This window comes from Pseudorca crassidens, chromosome 4, assembly GCF_039906515.1.
Source record: "Pseudorca crassidens isolate mPseCra1 chromosome 4, mPseCra1.hap1, whole genome shotgun sequence".
In the NCBI taxonomy this organism is placed as follows: Eukaryota; Metazoa; Chordata; class Mammalia; order Artiodactyla; family Delphinidae; genus Pseudorca; species Pseudorca crassidens.
Genome location: NC_090299.1, coordinates 138,559,756 through 138,581,864, shown reverse-complemented (window position 1 = coordinate 138,581,864; position 22,109 = coordinate 138,559,756). Strand labels below are relative to the sequence as shown.

The window sequence follows — 22,109 nt, the reverse complement described above, 5'->3', positions numbered from 1 at the left end:
TCTTAGCCTCTAGTATTTTTCTGTTCATAGCTAACGTTCCAGGATAAGACTGATCATAGCTTGCTGGCCCTGGACCATCTGAAATAAACTTCTTAAAACATTTCTCCCAGTTTTGTAGACTTTGGCCTCCTTTTATATTATACTAAATTGTAGAGAAAAAATGAAATAATTAAAAGAAACACTTTAAAATTAATACCTATTTGATAAATATTACATATTAATATGAATATTAATAGTTTTAAAACTCAGCCTGAGAAAGTTAAGGCTCTTGACTGAAGACAACTGTCTAATGAGAGAGGGTAATAAGAAAGGATGACAATTAGAGCTGTCAGTTTTAATGCTGAACTCAAACTAAAATTTACTGTACTTTGAACACTCTAAGAGAATGCAACACTCAGTTTTAAAACAGGAATCAAACACAAAGGAATCTCCAAAGCTGTGAAGCAAGAATAAAGAGTGTATGCTTATGTTTACAGGCCCCTGGAGAATTTATACCTCAGAAATGAGCTAAAAATGCTCGTATTGGAGGGGAAAAGCAAACCTTCCAAGCTTGTTTAGGATTAATTATTTTCATGAATAATATTTTGGTCATTTCCAGAGATGTTTACACAGTTTTATTGGCAACAGCTTGGTTTTATGCTCAGATTAGTTTTAAACATTGTTTATTGCAGAGAAGAGTCCTGGGAGGAATTGTCCATGGCTCTCCATGTCACATATCTGGATTCTCTAGAATCTGAAATTTATCAACTGGATAATAGCCAGTTAATTCAAATAAAATTCCATCATACTAGTTTCACTAAACAGTCACAGTTCAATCATTGCAAAGATGATTCATATTAACATTGGGTTAGCCAAAAAGTTCATTCGGGATTTTGTACGCTATTATGGAAAAACCCAAACTTTTTGGCCAACCCAACAGTTGTTGGCATTTGATTGATCAGATAAGGTTTTTTTGTTATTGATTTACCAACAGGCCTTTTCACATGACGTGTACATGTCAGTTGTTCACATTCACTATTAACTGAGCCTATCTTTAGTTTGCATCTTATTCAGCTTTATTCAGCTTTTAAGAAATACACAAAAGAGGTCTTCTTTTTAAAAAAATGAGTCAAATTAGATAGTCAATTAGCTACTTGATTACTGTTTTAATAACATCACAATTCTTATGTTTAAAGAGTTTGGATCTATAAGAGTAGACTTTAATGATTTTGTAAAAAAATTAACAAGTTAGATTAAATAATAAAATCATGTGAAAAGAAAAGATCTCCTCAAATTTTCATTCTTTGCAAGCCATTACTATAGTCTCTACGATCTGACATTTCAAACTGCAATTTGAACTTATATTGAATACTTCAACCGAGGATAGTAAAATCAATTTGATTTTTTTTAACTGTGTACAAATTAACCAGGATTTTTTCAGATTATTCATAATTACCAATTCTACTATTTTACAAATGGTTACAAAAGGAACTTTCATATGTCAGATAAATGACCCAAAATTATATTACTAAGTAATTATACATTTTATATAAAAACCTGTGAGACAATGGTCTTAGTACTTCTTGAGAACTGTGCTTTGTCTACATGCAATGGCTATTTGATGAATTTTTATATTGTCAGCAATCTCTCAGCTCTACAGGAAGCAGAGTCTCATATGAAGTGTGAGGCCATGCACTGTATCACCTATGATAAGACTATCATTCAGCTCTAATGAGATGTATCTCTCCAATCAAAAATCAAACCTAATCTGGACATCTATTCCTAGGCCTAGCTAGTGAGAAATAAGAAATAAACTATTTATCTGGACCCAGGGAAGACATCCCCACATCTAGAGCCATTCTCATATAACAAGGAACAAAACGGTATCTGCCATGCAGAAACAGGTCTGAAACTAGAAGACAACCAGAAAACATAAGTGATATTTATACTGAACTTCTGGAGTGGGAATCATCCTAGGAAACAGGATATGAACAAAACAAATTACGAGACTTAATAAGTTAATTATCAAAGGATCAGAAGCTTGTACTTTGTAAATTTGATTCTTCTGCTTCTTTTATTTTCTTAATTTCCTTTACGTTCTTTTCTACTAAGCAAATTTCCTTTATGCTCCTTTCTATTTTTCTTTTCCTTTTGAAAAAAATTAACATGCTTCAGATATGCTAAAGGAACAAAGGAAATTGTTTTGCCTATAACTGGGCAAGAGCTATAAAGGCAAAACTTATATCCCCAACCCCAACTTGTGAATAATGGCCACAACCATAGCCAAAGTGAAATAACCATAAGAGGAAGAGAGAAATAGAGGAGACCAAATAGGGGAAAAGAATTTCAACTCCCAAATATTCTGCTTTTATAAAAGCTTCAAGTATTCTGTATTTAGCAGTGGAGGTGGGCCCTCACAAATACAACCCACATTTTTGGTTTTTTAAACTTTCATGTGAAGTCTCCAAATAATATTTACTAACTAACTTCTGATAAAAAGCAACATGTCAACCTATGCTTCCAAAAGAAAAGTATAAAGATAAGTTGTTAAATACATGCATTAATTTCCAGTAAGATTATCCCTTTAATTATTATCTAATATATTAATTATTTACAGAATATGTAACCCATGTCACATTACAAATATGTTTCCTAATTCAGCTATTTAAAATGAAATGCCCTGGGCTTCCCTGGTGGCGCAGTGGTTGAGAGTCCGCCTGCCAATGCAGGGGACATGGGTTCGTGCCCCGGTCCGGGAAGATCCCACATGCCGCAGAGTGACTGGGCCCATGAGCCATGGCCGCTGAGCCTGCGTGTCCGGAGCCTGTGCTCCGCGACGGGAGAGGCCACAACAGTGAGAGGCCCGCGTACCGCAAAAATAAATAAATAAATAAAATAAAATGAAATGCCCTTTATTTTTCAAATAGTATGATAAATTCACACTTCTTGAACTTCTAAAAGTTCTGCAAGAATTTAACCTAAAACTACAAAAAAATCAACAGCAACTACGTAATAAGTCATTTTTTTAAACAAAGGAAATCAATCATCTCCTGGCACTTGTTTATAATTTTAAGTAGAAAAGTAGAGAATACCAGAACTCTTTTTCTTAGATCATCTATTATACAAAAAAGCACACTTCCTAATTTCTTATTCTTGAAATCCAAGAAATGTACCCAATTTGGAATAAAATAAAATTTGATCTAAATTGCACTTTATATTATTTTACAGGAACTGACTAAAATCAGTATTAATATAAAATAACACTCCAGGGCTTCCCTGGTGGCGCAGTGGTTGAGAATCTGCCTGCCAATGCAGGGGACACGGGTTCGAGCCCCGGTCTGGGAAGATCCCACATGCCGCAGAGCAATTAGGCCCGTGAGCCACAATACTGAGCCTGCGCGCCTGGAGCCTGCGCTCCGCAACAAGAGAGGCCGCGACAGTGAGAGGCCCGCGCACCGCGATGAGGAGTGGCCCCCGCTTGCCGCAACTAGAGAAAGCCCTCGCACGGAAACGAACACGCAACACAGCCAAAAATAAATAAATAAATAAATTTTAAAATAAAATAAAATAACACTCCAACATCTTGATACCTGTCACATTTAACAAATTTGAAATCTACCTGTTTTTTTATTACATTTCCCTCTTGGAATACTGGAGTTACAGATCAGGCTTAATGAGGGAAATACTGGTAGAACTAGCGAGCCCATATACCCATAATATGCTGGTCTGGTCTGTGAGCCATGGAGTGTAGGCAGGAGTGACACTTCTAACGATTAAGTCTAATGTCCCACTATTTACTGTTTTGCTTTTTGTGCTTTAGGCTCTAGTTTTCTGAAAGTTTTAAGATGCCACGGAGAAGCAAGACATGTTTCCCTGAATCGGAAGTTGAACCACCAACTGGCCATTCCAGGTTCTTTATGCTACCCAGCAGGAAACGAAATAAGGTTTGTGTACTGGCTGGGGTGATTAACCCTGACCTGGACAGAAAAACAGGACTAATGAGAGCCAAGAGGAGTGTGGTGGGATGGAACATAGGGAACACCCTGCAGAGCCTACTAAGTAAGCCAGTGAAAATGCTAAGAGCAAGTTCATTTAAAGGTTAAAAAGCAAGCCTAAGAACCAAGAGCTGAGACGCCTTAGATCTGAAGAGTCTGGTGATCCCACTAAGCTTAGAACTCTACTGGATAAAGTTCTTGTTGAAGACATGGGGAACATGGAATGAGTAACGGAAAAACCTTAAGCTACCTGTAGCCTCGTGATCAGTTACAGAAACAGAACAGGTCCCCACCTGTATTTCCTTGCTTCATACAACACTTTCATTTTCCCTCTATTTTTTTCCCCTTTCTATTATAAAATGGCAACACTAATAATGGTTAAAATTTATTGAGTGCCAACCATAATAAGGCACTATTCTAAATGCTTATTAATATATTTAATCCTTAGAAAAAGCCTACCAAGTTATTACCCCTACTTAATAGATGAGGAAACTAAGACCCAAAGAGATTAAGTGGTTAAGGTTAAAACTCACAGCTAGTAAGCAGCAGAGATGGATTTTGAATCTAGGTAGTCTAGTGCTAGCTCTAGTCTAGCTCCACAATCCTAACCAGTTCTTTATAATAGCTCATGTTATATTTACCATCGAATCTATAAGTTGCAGAATAATGAAACAGGAATATTCAAGAACAAGAAATAGCCTAAATCTAGAGATCCAGGATTCATTTAGCAGTGACACTGTAATACCAGCTTTGAATGCAGTAGCTAGATACTAATTTGGCTCCTTCTGGGAAGGAAAATTATACATAAAATAATTGCACTTTTAAAATTATATATATGGGAAGAAGTGTGTGTATGTTGTGTGCATGAGAGAGAACTAGGCAGTCAAGGGGTGAAAAATAATGGAAATCTATTGTTTTTATCTGTCCAGCATCCCTTCTATTATCTGCTCATAACAGCATATTTGCCACCCTTGGGACAATCAAACCTCCCCTATATTTTGTGATTTTAAAGGAGCTTCTAAACACAGGAACCCCTGGCCCAGGAATCATAGGTGTGGGTCCATAATAAAACTGGACCAATCAGATTTTCCCTACTGGGGATTTTAATCGTTGAGTGCTGTCACACATAAAAAGTGGAAGAAGTTATAGAATTAAGTTATCTAATGGCAGTTTCCCATTGAATGATGCAGAAGTTCTTACTACTGAAATACCTGGGATTATCTTAGTCCTATCCTTCTTTAAGTCCTGACTGCTCAATTCTTCCTTCAAGTCTATGAGCCACCCAAGTACCTTACCTATAAATCTATGATAAACCTAGTATCTGTTTTAAAAATCCATTTTATTGCTTGCAACCAAAAACCCCTAACTGGTAGAATCATTGCCATTAATAACTGAGAAAATCTAATGTAAAAATTAAGGCATCAATGACTTGATCTGGGCCTCCAACAGGGGAGATAAAGGTCTGCTAGGGTCAAGTAGGAGTCATTATGAATGAGTACAAAATTTACGTGAAAAGGGAAAACTTGATATTAATGGTTATAAAGACTGGAGTTACAACCACTGTTTCTGAAGAGTGGAGATATTCTGGCCACAGACTCTTGAGAAATAGAAGACAATGGCAATAGCTATAGCTTTAGAATATGGCACACAAACCAATTCCTTCACTCTGTTGCCATCCTTATTCTACATATTTTGACCATCTGCACAACTTTCATGGGCCTTAATCAATTCAGTAGTCCTATTCTCCCATTCAGGAATCTCAAGGTCTATGAGGCATGTAACAATGTTTTATGTCTTATAGAATATGTGGATTAATGACAAACACCCAACCAGACAACCGACAGTGAACACATCTGTTTTTCTCTTATTCTAATTGCAAAATATAGATTAAAAGGTAAAAGAAGATCATATGAAGGGAAAATAAAATATGACAAATGACATGTTAGTCTATTAGAGGACATGTTGGTCTATTAGAGGAAGAAAGCATGATTTTTATTAACTCAGACAATTACAGTAACTATTATAAATGTACCTGCACCTCTGAAACATTACAGTGACCTGGAACAGCTTTCTCAGTGTTAGAGGCAACAGTAAAAGTACTTTCTCTGGCAGCCAAAGAAAGGAATGGTGCATAGCCACCTATGAAAGTAAAATCATATCACCGGCAGATAAGATAGGATTCTGATAATTTCAGAGAAAAAGCACTCAAAATGTATAAAATCATTTGGTAACCTCAACTGCTGAGACTGTATTATTAGAACTAATGTCTAGCCACAGAAGTTTTTGCATTTCAAAAATTTTATGTAAGAGCATAATTTGTATTAATATACATTAAATATAAGAACCTACAGAACTGGACTCACTAAACACCAGAAAAAATATCTAAAGAAAATAAAACAAGTCTTTTTTCTTCTAAGCGTATTTGGTTGAGATGAAAATTGAAGTTCTATTTAACTGATAAAATATTTTCATCCTCAGAAGATCATAGTTTTATATATTGGAAAAACATATTAATTATAGAGAATAGCATATATGAATTTATAGGCAGAGCCTAGATAGAAATAATTTAGAGTGAGCTTACGGCAAGTAATTAATATGTTTCCTCGCTTTGGTACATAGTTGGCACTCGGTAAATATTTCTTGATTGCCTGACCCCAACAAAGGTTTATAAATCCAAGATACAAGCAGAGACATACTCAGTAAGAAAACTTAGTAGACAGATTTAGTCTGCTGAAAGATTGATAAAAATTTTCAAGAAATATAGCAAGAAAATGAGCATAGTTTAATCAGCATAGATACTAAAGAAAAAATGACAGAAAATAGAGCAGCTATATTCAACAGGTAATAAAAGAATGAAAGTGAGGACTCAAAACTTGTGAGAATCTTGTACAACTAAGGACAGTGTACACTATGCAGATTTATGGTGATAATTAGTACAGTTTAAAAGCTTGCTAACCTGGACTAATCATATATTTTTAAAACCAGAAATAATGTTTCTTTTGAGGCCTTCATGTATTAAAATGCAACTGAAATCAAAAGTCATTTATTTGTGTTGGGTATTAAAGCACAAAAGAGGTGAGTCAAATGCAGACCTTACCCTTAAAAAGCAACAACCTACTGAAGCATTAAGAAAAGTACTAAAATAATTTTAAACATGGAAAAATATCTGAAGTGCTAAAAAATGCCCAGAGGGTCAAAAAGAGAAGTTCTCAACCACACTGAGGTGATTAGAAAAAGCTTCATGAATGATGTTAAAACTCTGGGTGTTAATTTAGTGACTGATGGTTTGAATTTGCTACCCCAAAGCAAAAACAAACAAACAAAGAAAACAACACAAGGACCATAACAGAAATCGTTAAAAGGAAGCCAAGTTTTGAGAAACCCAGGACAGCAGTTGAAATGTTCCAAATCAGGGTAAGCAACCAAAGAACAAGATACAGATTTCAATCAAAACACACATATAAGCACACAGAAACCAAGCCACAGATTATATACAGTGAATAGTGAAAACAACCAGAGAGTGTTCTACCAAGCAGCAGGAAAATATGTCCTATAAACTGGAGAAAAGTCAATGAAAACAAACACATTTAGGAATAAGAAGATGGAATTAGCACAAAAAACATTAAATATCTATTATAAATATTCTTCATATGTTCAATAAGGTAGAAGAAAGATGAACATGATGAGGAGATAAAGATATAAAAAAGACCCAAATCAAACTTCTGAAATGAAAAGTATACTGAATGGGATTAACAACTAATTTTATATGGGTTAATAAAAGACATTTTTTCTCAATTCTTAATCACTTTAAAAAAAATTGACTGTTTTAATCAAAAATAATTTCAATTCATTGTGGCATTACAGCATATGTAGAAATAAAATATATGGCCACAATAGCACAAAGAATGAGATGGGGAAAACAGAAGCACACTGTTGTATGGCTCATATACTACACATGAAGTGGTACAATATTATTTGAAGGTAGATTGTGATAAGTTAGAGATGTATATTGTAAACCCTAGAGCAACCACTAAGTAATAAAAGAAAGAGGTACAGCTAGTAAACCAATAGTGGAGATAAAAACAGAACCATTTTTGTAAAAACTCAAATCATTCAACTATGTCAGCGAAAGAAGAGAAAAACAAAGAACAGATGAGATAAATACATAACAAATAGCAAGAGATTAAATTTAAACACAACAATATTGATAGTGAAATTAAATGGAAAAGTTCTAAATGCCCCAACTAAAAGAGATTGTCAGATTAGATAAAAAAGCAAGACCCAACTTTATGGTGTCTATAGGAAACACTCTTAAAACATAAAGACACAGAGGTTAAAAATAAAAGGATGAAAGAAGATATACCACGCATCCACGTATCAAAGAAAGCCGGAGTGACTAAATTAAAATCAGACAAAGCAGATTTTAGAACAAAGAATACCAGGAATAAGAGAGACATTTCATTATGTTAAAGGGGTCATTTCATCAATATGGTTTAATAATCCATAAAGAAAAGCAAGGAATTAATTGCCATAAAAATTAGAATAGTCCTTACCTGTAGGGGAGAGGGAAAGGGTTATGGTTGGAAAAGACAATTTTGCAATGTTATATTTCTTTACTTGAGTATTCACTTTTTAAGTTATTTAAATTTTATGCAATTTTCTGCATCAGTATTTCATCTCACAATTAAAGGTATATTTTTTAAAGTTTATGTTCATTTAGGCAATGTGAGACAGATATGAAAACTAAGAAAGCTAAGCTCAGGCTAGTTCTGAGGCAGCTGTCATCAGAACATGGCAGAGATTCTAACTGAATGAATCTATTTAAAGAAACATAAAATGAATTGCAAAATACTGAAATTCATATAAAAATGGGGGAAAAAAACCCCTACACAATAGCCCCATGTGTTCAAGAAAGCCAGTACTCATAAAATCTTCATTGAAGTTCCCCAATATTAACCACAAAAGAATCTTTCATCAATAGGTTAAAAGTTTGTATGAAATATTGAGCTCAAGTAAAACCACAAGAAAATTTAAATATTTATACTAATAAGCTCCATAAGAGAAGGGACTTTTCTGTTTTATTCATAACTATATGCCTACTGTGTACAGTTAGGGTGACAAACTGTCTTAGTTTGCCCAGGACACAGGACTTGTAGTGCTAAAGTCAGGACATCCCCAGATAAACCAGGATGGTTGGTCTCCCTGTCATACTGTCATGCATATTAAACAATAAATATAGAATTAATAGGTGATATGCTAAACTACACCTTTAGTCATTCATTCAGCAATACTGAATGCTTTATTACAAGTCAGAAAGAGGCAGTTAGGGTACAATAATGAATAAGCTAAAACCCTTGCCTCAAATAGGGGGGAAGCCAAACAAACAAACAAACAATTACATTACTAACAGTGCTGCTAATAATTAAGATACAAAATATAGGAGAAGACAATTCTGGCATATTAGGGTTGGTGGAGTGAAAAATTTAAAGTTTGATTTGGGACATATGACTATACTGACATGTTAAGTTCCAACAATAAATGATAAATCAAACTGTCAGGTAGAAAGAAGAAATGAATATAGGAGAAGATAAGATTCGAGAAGAACGAAGTAAGTTCAATTTGAGATATATTAAGTTTGTGGCACCAACAGCAGAAATCAGACTGGCATGAAGCAATAAAAGTCAGTCTATTTTTTGAGAAAGAAGGTGGGAGGCGTGGGATAAAGGACAAGTTCTGCAGCCACAACTACTGTACAAAGCAAGCAGGGCATTCTTCACATAAAAGCAATAGCTAGATCTTTGAAACATACTCATCTTCAGGGACATCAACATTTATATAGCAATCACATACATATTTTTATTTAAACTTAAATAAAGATAGAATTCCCTGAAATGGTCTCCCTAAATTCTGAATGGCTAATAAGATAAAACCATTATTGCCGGCATAAGCACATAGGCAGGAGTACAAGACCATGGACAGCTCACGCTTCTGTGGCAGATAAAACTAACTGCTTTCCCATCAAAGAAGAAATTTAGCAAAGAATATATTAAGAACCACTGTCACCCAGCCTAGATAACTAACATAGAACCAGGACAGATAACTAATATATGCTAACATGGGGTACCATTTGTTATGTAAATCAAGCTCAAAAAGCAATGAAATACTCCTTGGCACAATAATGCCAGGAGCAGTCACATTATTAAAAGGACTATGTTTTTATCATATCTTACTAGGCTGGTCGTCTATGGGAAAGCTTTGCTTTAATGAGATAAGATTTGCTTGCTTCTCAGATAATTTGCAAGAAAATCAGGAGCAGCTGTCACTAATCTGGAATCAGAATATCCATTATCTCTCCCACTCATGAAATCAGAGCAGCTGAGTCCTATTCCTTTCCGGCTGCAGATCCTGGGTAGAAATCCCTGATCAATTGGACAAAAGTCAAGGCAATGAAGTTTGAAAATTAATGTGGAAAGAATTTTCTGAGGAAAATACGAAGACAACACACTGGAGGACTGACCAAGCAGCCTACAGTAAGAGGAAAATGATAATTAGAAGAGAAAGGTTGAGAATAAAGAGTATCTGCATCTTTCTTTTGAAGTTCTAAGACTAAGATCTTCTCCTCTTGTGTAATTCAAGGTAACAAGTAAATTACATAAAGTCCCAACATCGCTTTTCCTACATCATACTCTACAAAATTTCCCTGACCCTTAAATAAGTGTGTATATTTCTGTATAGTCCAGTGTTACTGACCTCAAAGAGGTGTAAAGCAGAATGTACCTAGGAAAGAGGTAACAGCTACTTTTAAATTATCTTGCCAGGGAATCCTGTAGAGAAATGACTAAAGAAACACCTATAACCTCTATTGATTATCATTATTACCATGTCAGTGCTAAGTATTACTAAAACAGGGTTCTATAGGATGCAGCTGCTCAAAGTTCCCAAATATGGAATTTCCTAGTTTCCTTCATAGGTCAACAAGGCACAATTCTATAAAACAGTAAAAGAAGGGCCTTGCAAACCCCAGTTACTGATCTCTAAGCAAAGTTCACACAAGTCAAATTATGAGTTTTTAATTCTGCTATATGTAACTCATTAGATTTTTTTAAACTTTCTTTCAAGAATTATTGTTTATTTCTTTTACATACGTGTTAAGGTACTGAGCTAAAAACTGAGACTAACACAGTCGAGATCTTGGTTATTGCCCTAAATAATCTCACATTTTAATGTGGCAGCCAGATAAGTTAACAGATAATTACAATATAGTATCAAGGTGCTTTGAGTCATTAGGAGTCAAAGAAGAAAGACCTGAGACAGTGGAGTCAAAGAACAACTTCACTTTACCCAAGGCTCAAAGAATAAGTAGGAATTAGACAAGTAAGGAAAGAAAAGAGAGATTACTCAGCAAAGGTAGCAGCAGGTACAAAGGCATGGAGGTGAATGAACATGAATTTATAGACAATGCAAAGTTGGAATTGCTGATATGTAGGTTAAGTGCTGGTGGAGGTGTGGTGCCTGGAAAGATCAGGTTAAGTGAGAGACCAGGTTAGGGATCATGAAGAATCTCATGCAGCATGTTAAGGAGTTCAGATTTTAACCTTAGTGTTAAAAGGAATTTTTTAAACAAATAACATAATTATATCTTAGGAAGATTACATTAGCCATAAGACAGAAGTTGTTAGAGGCTGAAACAGAGAAACCAGTAATATTTTATTGGTTAATTTCAGAATAAAAATAAGAAATCCCAAACTAAGTCAAGGGCAGTTAAATGAAGAAAGGGAACCAGTTTGAGAGAGAATGAGAAGAGAAAATCAGTAAGTTCTAATGATCAATGGGAGTGACCAGTCAGAGGGAAAAAAAAGGAGTCTAAAATAATTCCAAAGCTAAAAGTTTATAAGCAACTGACAGGGCATTTTTTTTCAAAGGGGTCTGTGATGGTAGGGAAAATGGTAAGTTCAGACACCTGGAATTTCAGATGCCAGAGACCACCCAGGTAGAGCTGTCCAAAAGAAGTAATTGGCAATGCAAAGGCCTGATGATCAGGAGAAGGCTCATCTTAGAGATATGAATCACCTGTATCTCTAAAGACTGTTAGGGAGTCATCAGAATCAGAATATAGATAGCAGTTGAAGCTATGGATTTGAATGAAAAAGTAAACATGAGAAAAGCAACAAGCAAAGGATGAGAAGTACAGTATATAAACATTTAAAAGGTATTTAGAAAAATAAAAACCTTTAAAGAAGACTATGTAGGGTTGGTTGAAGAGCGGAAAAATGATACCAGATTCAGCATTTAACAAATTTTTACTAGGTCCCAACCATGTATCAGGCACAGTTCCAAGACAATAGTTGGAAAAAGAACCAGGAAAAAATGATGTTACAGACACCAAGAGAAGAAATATCTCTAAAAAGACAATGGTCAGTTGTGTCAAAATAAAATAATGATTGAAAAGTATCATAAGTGTTAGCATTTTCGGTGGTCGTCGGTGGCTAATAAATTGGTAGGTAGTTAATGCTTATAAGGACTCAGCTGCATTAAATAAAGACACATAATAAGCTCCAAGAACACTGATATCAATAGCAGAAGCTGAAAAGCAGTAAAATTCAAGATTAAAACAATGACAAATGACAAATTTGTACTCCAAAGAAACTTAAATCAACCGAATACCCTAATCTCCTCAAACATGTTAACAGAATAGTGGATCTTGGCATTTGTTTAAAAATACAGGAACAGTGTGACAATAGGGAAAATGCAGGCTAACAAGGGAAAAAGTGTAATTTGGATGGTATTAAGCCCCACAAAAATCATCAGATTAGAAAAAGTAGAAAGCAAATTAGAAGTATTTATTAAAAGTCACCCCCAGCCACTAAAATTGCTAACAAATGAGAGCAAATAATTACTTAAATTATCCATTCCCACCTCACCTCTCAAAGAGTACAGCTTTTCTTTACACAATGTGGGATAAACAGGCTCTCGTTAAGTATATTGAAAAAGATGGGTATGGTAAGATAGGAAGCATCTACCTGAAAAAATACATGGGACTATCTTTAAAAGGTATTCCAAAACAGAAATATAAAAGTTATATCTCAGTAAATTAACGTTTCTCTGGTTAGTTAGGAAAGGTGTGTGAGGCAGGCAGGATTACAAAGAAAAGAGACAGAAAGCGGTAAGAAGTACACAGGAGAGTTGGAGACTCACATAGTCCACGGGGCCAGGAAATAAAAATCCTAGATCTAATCTGTACCATTTAAAGTATGATGTGGACAGCCACTGTAAAATCAAGTTCGCCACACGCTTACTGGCCTTGTGAAATGCGACAAATTATTTTACCAGTTATCATCTGTAAAATAAGGATAGTATTTTCCCTGCCTACTTCATGTGTTATACTTATGAAATGGTACTACAGTGTTTTAACTCAGGCGCACAGAAGCGGAGCAGGCTGAAAGTGAGGCGCCTGTTACAGAAGGCTTGCCTTTCTCTACACCTTACCTGTTGCCTGCTGCTTCAGGAAAGGTACCTGGTAGGATCCAGGACCCACATGATCCTCAGTGCTGCCAGCTTCAGCCAATCTAAGCACACGGGGAGCCCGAGCATACATAATGGAGTGGGGGGAAGGGTGGGCGGCTGCAAAGGGATTAAAAACAGGGAGGCTAGGAGAGATGTGGAGCAAAAAGAAGCCGTCAACAACTTCAGGAGGCGTGGGAAAAACTTCTGTAAATGGAGGTGCTAGCGCAGGGGCTATCGCCCCACCTGCTCATTGGTGTCAGAATACTCCCAGGTCGATTTCTAGCCGCGTGGAAAACTGAAAAGGAGCATAAGCACAGAGAAGACTTCCCGCAGTTTCATCCATTCACCAACCGAGAGCGGAAGCGCTCCTCCAAGGAAGGAGGTTAAATAGTAGGCGCCCACCCCTCCGCTTCCGGAGCTGGCTCCGCCCATTTCTTTCCACCCGGAAGTCTCTGTGAGAGAGGTTCAAGCGCTTTTCCCTGGCCGAGCCCTGGGAGCATGCGCACCGAGCTGCACGCCTTCCCCACTCGCTCCGCCCCGCGCTCTTGGCGTCCTCCAGCAGAGGGCGGGGCCGAGGCCAGCTGCTCCTTTTATCGCTTTGTATCGCGATTCAGAAAAGCTCTAGAAAACGCTTTGGAAGCGTTAGGGGTAATTTGAGCGTGGTCCATTTCCCCTTTAAGTCAGGGCAGCTGGGAAGAGACTAGCAACTACTGTGAAAGAAAAGCCTTAGTGCAAAGGGAAATGCTTCCGCAGCCTCATCCCCAACTCCTACCACGACTGTACTCGCACCCCAGGGGGAAAGCACTCTGACTTTATCCCATAGATAGTCCAAAGGGTGCTAAGAGAAACCCAGAAGGTGGTGGTGACAAGAAACAGAGAACCGGGGGAAGGAGACGAAAAACTCAGCAACCGAAGCAATGCAAATTCAGGTAACTGAAAGCTGCTCCTGTTGTCAGATACCAGGCAACGGCAGCATTGATTTATTACATTGTGTATAAGTAGAGCAAAGACCTTGAAAAAGCCCAGTCCACCCCACTAAACCAAGGAGTCTCTTAACCTTAGGCGAAAGAAACCAGGCTTCTTCAAAGGCCTTAAGGAGTCTATGTCAGAATCCACCTAAAAGTTGTCTCAGGATTTTTTTGTTTTTTCCCAGCAAGGATTCCATCCAGATTCTAACCATTCTAAAGGCTTAAACAAATCCTATCCTATCTTGACCATGCCTTACCCCCAATGAGCTACAGTACTTTAATGTGTTCCTACTACAAATTTGTACTTATTTATACTCTGGAGGATACGATTCAGTACTCAATTCTGTGGGTCATTTATTGTGGCTTAATTGTTCCATATATGTTAGAATGCTCTCCATACAAGCCTTATCTGCCTCTCAAGAATGTATCTGTCGTACGTTTTTTCCTACCCAGTAGCTTCCTGAATAATCATTTAGTCACTTAAAAAACGCTTACTGGCATATGCCGTAGGTTCAGTATCCTGCTAAGTTATGGGGATACAAAGATATAAGAAAGTCTTCATCCTCAAGGGTTCTATATCTAATGGAAAAAGAGACGTGTGTAATTCATAACAAGAGATGACAAAAGAGATGAATAAAATGATAAGAAAAATATTACAGTACTTTGGATACCTCCTCTTCCTACTAAGAAACTAGATACTCAACTATATGGGGACCCCAAAAAGCAAATTCAGATGCCAGCCATTTTGCTGTAGGCACTGGTGAAGGCTCTCACATCCTCCTTCTGGCTTTTCACATCTGCAACAGTCTAGATTACTCTTTCCTGGGGTAGAGTTGGCTTTGAGACTGGAAATGGAAGTGGTAAAGCAGGCTTTATATGCTTTCTGTCTGATCTGATTTTTGTCCACTGGACCTAACCTAACTTAGACAAAAGGAGCTCTTCATAGGTGTATCCTAGTTTATTTACAGATCTCTAAAGGGGAGTTTGTAGCCTTAAGACCTAGGTACCACCTAGAAATGTAGAATTTCTTTATGTTGCCTGACTCCTCAGTCCATGTTCTTTCCTCAGCGACCTCACAGAGAGGGGTAGCTGATCAATGGCAGGACTCTAGCGTTTCTGGGCCTTGTGGCCAGATCCCATCTAAATATCACACCACTGAGGTACAACCTCTACATTCTTTGATTTTGTAACACTTCGTCTCTAAGGATTCTGTGTTCCTTGCAAAAGGCTTTTCTTTGAAAAGTTTTTAGTGTGAAAATCCTTCCTCTATTTCCTTGAATTACTGTGGCTGTTCTTCTGTTTACCCTTCCCAGCTATTATTTCCCTCTTATGGTTCAGTAACCAGAATGGTACACAGTATTTAAGAATTGGAAAATATTTTTAAATGAGAACAGCAACCTTTTTAATTATCTCTCAGTGTGGTAAATATTTCTTAAATAGTTTAGAATGAGTGTACTGCTAAAAAAAATTAAAATGTTAACACAGTATTATAATTATTTATGAATACAAAATAAAGAATTTGGTTCAGCATTTCTCAGTTCCTGCAAAATAGTTTTAATGCTAATCAACCACACTATACAACCATTTCCATAGTATTAGTAAGAGATGGAAACTGTGTTTGAACTCAGGTTTATTTGACTGCAAAATTTGGGTTCTTTCCGTTTCTCTGTGCTGGCTCCCACAAGAATAAACTTTAAAAATAAATCTTGAGGGGTGCGAATTTGCTTTAAGTAGAGTTAAATACCTTATAAATATTATAAAACTGAATTGTTTTTGAAACTAATTTCTACAACCCATTATGACTTACTGGTTTTCCATTGTTTTGCTTTTTGTAAAAAAAAAAAAAAAATGAAGCAATGGTAATAAATCATTTGGCATGTATCAAAATCAAATGAATATACTTTGTCAGTGTTATTAGAGGTCACGTTGTAAAGTGATATGCACTCAAGTTAAAATGGTAAAATTTTTCATTTATATGATTTGAAGCTTACAAAATATATTTTATGTTCATTACTTTGTTTAATATAAATTTATGTTTCTTTAAACTGAAGATTTGATATTCTGAAATCATGAAATTTCATGAAATGTGTTTTTTTAATTTATTTTTTATTGAAGTATACTTGATTTACAATGTTGTGTTAATTTCTGCTCTACAGCAAAGTGACTCAGTTACACATATATACATTCTTTTTTATATTTTTTCCATTATGGTTCATCTCAGGATATACGATAGGACCTTGTTGTTTATCCATTCTATATGTAATAGTTTGCATCTACTAGCCCCAAACTCCCAGTCCATCCCTCCCCTAATCCCCTCCTGTTGGCAACCGCAGGTCTGTTCTCTTTATCTGTGAGTCTGCTCCTGTTTCGTAGATAGGTTCCTTTGTGCCGTATTTTAGATTCCACATATAAGTGACATCACATGTCTTTCTCTTTCTGACTTACTTCACTTAGTATGGTAAGCTCTAGTTGCATCATGTTGCTGCAAATGGCATTATTTTGTTATTTTTATGGCTGAGTAGTAGTCCATTGTATATATGTACCACATCTTCTTTATCCATTCATCTCAATGGACATTTAGGTTGTTTCCATGTCTTGGCTACTGTGAATAGTGCTGCTGTGAACACTGGGGTGCATGTATCTTTTTGAATTATAGTTTTGTCCATATATATGCCCAGGAGTGAGATTGCTGGATCATATGATACTTCTATTTTTAGTTTTCTGAGGAACCTCCATACTGTTTTCCATAGTGGCTGCACCAACTTACATTTCCACCAACAGTGTAGGAAGGTTCCCTTTTCTCCATACCTTCTCCAGCATTTGTTATTTGTAGACATTTTAATGATAGCCATTCTGACTGGTGTGAGGTGGTACCTCATTGTAGTTTTGATTTTCATTTCATGAAATGTATTTTTAAAATTATACCATATTACCCAATGACTACCTGAGGTTTTATCACTGACATTCGTTGAGCACCTACTATGTGCTAGCACTGTGTGAAGCACTTTACATCAATAATCTAAATCATTTCTCACATAACCCGTGGGGTAGGCTCTATTAATATGTCTGCTCTATTAATATGTCTACTCTATTAATATGATGAGGCTTAGAGACGTTAAATTTCTTATTCAATGTCACATAGTTAATGAATGATGGAGCTGAATTTAATGCTAGTCAGTTTGACTCTAGAACCTGTTTTCATAGCCATTATTTGGAAAATGCCCCCAACTGGGCTCTACTCCCACACCAAGTAATCAATAGTTTTTTTAATCAATTCTTATTTGAGTGTGGCTGCATGTTTATTTATTTCTAAAAAAGAAAATCTAGAAGTAATCTTTCAGAGGTGACGTGGTGGCTCCTTGATGTCAGGAAACTAGGATGCTGTATTGTGCTGCTCCATATCTTGATGTGCAGTTCCCATTCTTTTTTTTTTTGCGGTACGCGGGTCTCTCACTGTTGTGGCCTCTCCCGTTGCGGAGCAAAGGCTCCAGACGCGCAGGCTCAGTGGCCATGGCTCACAGGCCCAGCCGCTCTGCGGCACGTGGGATCTTCCCGGACCGGGGCACGAACCTGTGTCCCCTGCATCGGCAGGCGGACTCTCAACTACTGCGCCACCAGGGAAGCCCCCAGTTCCCATTCTTGAGATCTCTTCATGATCCAAAAATTATCTGCTGGAGCTCCAGCCATTATTAGGAGCAGGAAGGGAAAATAGAAGTATGCCCCCGCTCCTTTTCAAGGAGTCTTCCTGGATGTAACACAGAAATGTATGATTGCATTTCATTGGCCCAAACTATGTAAATAGGCACTTCTAGCTATAAAGGAGACTAGGCAATATAGCCCCTTTCTAGGTACCAGTTTCTGTTACTGAAGAGAAGGGAATCATTGTAAAGAAGAACACCTCTCAGTTTCATCCACAATCATCCTGTTGAAAAACTTTCCCCTCCTTTGGTGTCCAAGGTACCCTACCCTCCAGATTCTCATTATACTTTCTTTTGACAGCACCTACTGTCTTCTCTGTTTTTGTCTCACATTTTTCTTTTTTCTCCCATCCTCTTCTCTCTTTCTCCCTTGGTAATTTTATTCATTCTCATAAATCCTATATCCTCTTTGAGCTTCATGCATTTCCAGGTGTCTGCTTCACACTTAAGTATAAGTGAACCACCAACATTTCAAATTAAATATTCCCAAACCTTAATTCATTTTCTCTGGAAAGCCTGATCATCCTCCTAATCTCCTGTTTCTGTTCAGAAGAGCAACACCCTCTCATACATTAGGCTTGAAACATCTTAGACTACTTCTACTTCTTGTGCTCCCACATCCAAGTTCTGTTGTTTCCACCTCTGGGATCTTTCTGCAATCCACCCTCTCACCCCATCTCACCCCTGTAATTTTGTTGATTTGGTCTATTGTAATATCTCAACTGGAATTCCTTTTCCAGTCTCTCTATTACAGTTTATCCCACATAGTGCAGTTGGGTTAATCTTCTAAGTATGATTTTGAGAATGCCACTCTCCTGCTCAGGAGTCTCCTATTGCTTACTGAATAAGTTTGGCATTGGGTGTTTCAAACAACCCAATATACCTTTCAATTCTTATGTCTTCCACTACTACCCATTCACACAAGTTACATATTGGTCACCTTGCCCTTTCCATCTCTGTGCTTTTGCTCAAGAATTTATCTCTGTCTGGAAATGCCCTCTCTTCAGTTGTTTATCTATGAATGCTAAGCTCTTGAGAGCTTAATTCTTCACAGCATTTAGCATAGCACACTTTAAAGAGTACATTTTAAATGTTTGCTGAATTAATGTTTAAAAGGATAGTAAGATATAAAATGAAACACCAGCCAAACACTATTGCTTTTGATATGTATGTATCTCTATGTATAGTATCATGTCATCTGCAAACAGTGACAGTTTTACTTCTTCTTTTGTAATTTGGATTCCTTTCATTTCTCTTTCTTCTCTGATTGCTGTGGCTAAGACTTCCAATACTGTGTTGAAGAAAAGTGGCAAGATTGGGCATCCTTGTCTCTTTTTTTTTTTCTTTTGGTTTTCAGCACAATTTTATATCTTGTCAGAACAAAGAACATACATCAAATATGACAGGGGTACATTCCTTTAAGGTTTCAACAGAGATGTAGTTACAGTTTAGCAGGTACACAGTGAGCCAGCATGACCCTGTCATCTGGGAAGGGAACTTTATCTTCGAAAAAATACTAGCCTTGGCATGACAGAAAAGGAGGCATTACTCCTCTTCAAAGTGGACATTCCTTAATGGTTAAAGCTGAAAAATATTGTCTGTTTGACAGCCCATAAAGTTCAGGACAAAGCATGTATAAGCCAGAATGGCTTCCCCATACGTGAATATGAAAAAATGTTTTTTCCATTAATGTTAAAATAGTTCCTTTTCAATTCCTATTTTATTGAGTCATCATCAAAACGTACTGGATTTTGTCAAGAGGTTATTCTGCATTAGTTGAGATGATCATGTGGTTGTTCACCTTCACTCTGTTTATGTGTATATTATATTGGTTAATTTCCTTATGTTGACCCACCATTGCATTCCTGGAATTAATCTGACTTGTTCCTGCTAATATGCTGTCAGGTTAGGTTTCCCAGTATTTTACTGAGTAGTTTTATGGGTATAGTCGAATAAGATTTTTTTTTAAATTTATTTTGTCTGCCCCGGGTCTTAGTTGCGGCACCCAGGATCCTCATTGCAACATGCAGGATCTTTAGTTGTGGCATGTGGGATCTTTTAGTTGTGGCATGCAGTCTCATAGTTGCAGCATGTAGGATTCTTAGTTGCGGCATGTGGACTTCTTAGTTCCGGCATGCAGACTCTTAGTTGCAGCATGCGAACTCTTATTTTCAGCATGCATGTGGGATCTAGTTCCCTGACCAGGGATCACACCTGGGCCCCCTGCATTGGGAGCATGGAGTCTTATCCACTGGACCACCAGGAAAGTCCCTCAGATAATATATTGATTTGCAGTTTCCGTGTGGTATTTTTACCTGGCCTTGGTATCAGGATAATGCAGGTCACAAAGAATGACAAAGGATACTGTGTTAGTTAATTTTATATGTCAGCATGGCTAAGCCATAGCACCTAGACATTTGGGCAAACACTAATCTAAATGTGAAGTGAAGGTATATTTTAGATTAGCATTTAACTAATCAAAGTACAGATTACTATCCATAATGTAAGTGGGTTTCATCCAGTCAGTTGAAACCTTAACAAAAAACAGACAGAGGACTTCCCAAGGAAGAGAAGCTCTACCTCCACACTGCCTTACAACTCTAGCTGCAACATGAACTTTTTCATGGATTTCCATCATGGGCATCCTTGTCTTCTTACTGATCTTAGAGGAAATACTTTCAGCTTTTCACCATTGAGTATGTTGTTAGCTGTGGGTTTGTCATATGATACCTTTACCATGTTGGGGTATGTTCCCCCTATGCCCACTTTCTGGAAAGTTTTTATTATAAACGGATGTTGGATTTTGTTGAAAGCTTTTCTGCAACTATTGAGATGATCATATATTTTATTCTTCAATTTCTTAATGTGGTATATCACATTGACTGATTGACTTGTGAATTTTGAAAAATCCGAGCATCCCTGGGATAAATCCCACTTGATCATGGTGTGTGATCCTTATAATGTATTGTTGGATTCAGTTGGCTAATATTTTGTTGAGGATTTTTGCATCTATGTTCATCAGTGATATTGGCCTGTAATTTTCTTTTTTTGTGATTGTCTGTTTTTGGTACCTAGGTGTTGCTGGCCTCATAGAATGAGTTTGGAAGTGTTCCTTCCTCTGCAATTTTTTGGAATAGTTTCAGAAGGATAGGTGTTAACTCTTTAAATGTTTGATAAAATTCGCTTGTGAGGTCATCTGGTTCTGGAGTTTTGTTTGTTGTGAGTTTTTACATCACAGATTCAATTTCAGTACTTGTAATTGGTCTGTTCATATTTTCTATTTCTTCCTAGTTCAGCCTTGGGAGATGGCACATTTCTAAGAATTTTTCCATTTCTTCTAGTTTATCCATTTTATTGACATATAGTTGTTCATGGTAGTCTCTTATGATCCTTTGTATTTCTGTAATTTCTTTTTCATTTCTGATTTTATTGATTTGGGCCCTATCTCTTTTGTTCTTGATAAGTCTGGCTAAAGATTTATCAATTTTGTTTATCTTTTCAAAGAACCAACTCTTAGTTTCATTGATCTTTTCTATTGCTTTTCTGTTTCTATTTTATTTGTTTCTGCTCTGATCTTTATTTTTTCTTTCCTTGTACTAACTTTGGGTTTTGTTTGTTCTTCTTTCTCTAGTTGCTTTAAGATTAAGGTTAGGTTATTTATTTGTGATTTTTCTTGTTTCCTAGGGAAGCTTGTGTCACTATAAACTTCCCTCTTATAAATGCTTTTGCTGCATCCCATAGATTTGGGTTGTTGTGTTTTCATTTTCATTTGTCTCTAGGTTTTTTTAATTTCCTCTTTAATTTCTTCAGTGATCCATTGGTTGTTTTTTTAGCAGCATATCGTTTAGCCTCCATGGGTTTGTGGTTTTTTGCAGTTTTTTCTTGTAGTTGATTTCTAGTCTCATAGTGTTGTGGTCAGAAAAGATGCTTGATATGATTTCAGTTTTCTTAAATTCAGAGACTTA

General features: G+C 36.6%; 2 protein-coding genes across 2 annotated transcripts in view; one reads left to right on the top strand and one right to left on the bottom strand.

The window, feature by feature from the left end:
* Positions 1 to 13,840, bottom strand: part of STPG2 (sperm tail PG-rich repeat containing 2) — a 479,723-nt gene extending 465,883 nt beyond the window's left edge. Inside the window, exons 1-2 of the mRNA XM_067736917.1 lie at positions 13,461 to 13,840; positions 6,007 to 6,113 (exon numbers count right to left, since the gene is read on the bottom strand). Coding sequence (XP_067593018.1) covers positions 6,007 to 6,113; positions 13,461 to 13,569 — 216 coding nt within the window. The 5' untranslated portion in view covers positions 13,570 to 13,840. The remainder of the gene's footprint in view (positions 1 to 6,006; positions 6,114 to 13,460) is intronic.
* Positions 13,841 to 14,058: 218 nt separating this feature from the next.
* RAP1GDS1 (Rap1 GTPase-GDP dissociation stimulator 1) overlaps positions 14,059 to 22,109 on the top strand; it is a 258,664-nt gene continuing 250,613 nt past the window's right edge. The window contains exon 1 of the mRNA XM_067736915.1: positions 14,059 to 14,407. The gene's annotated coding sequence lies outside the window, so the exon portion shown is untranslated. The remainder of the gene's footprint in view (positions 14,408 to 22,109) is intronic.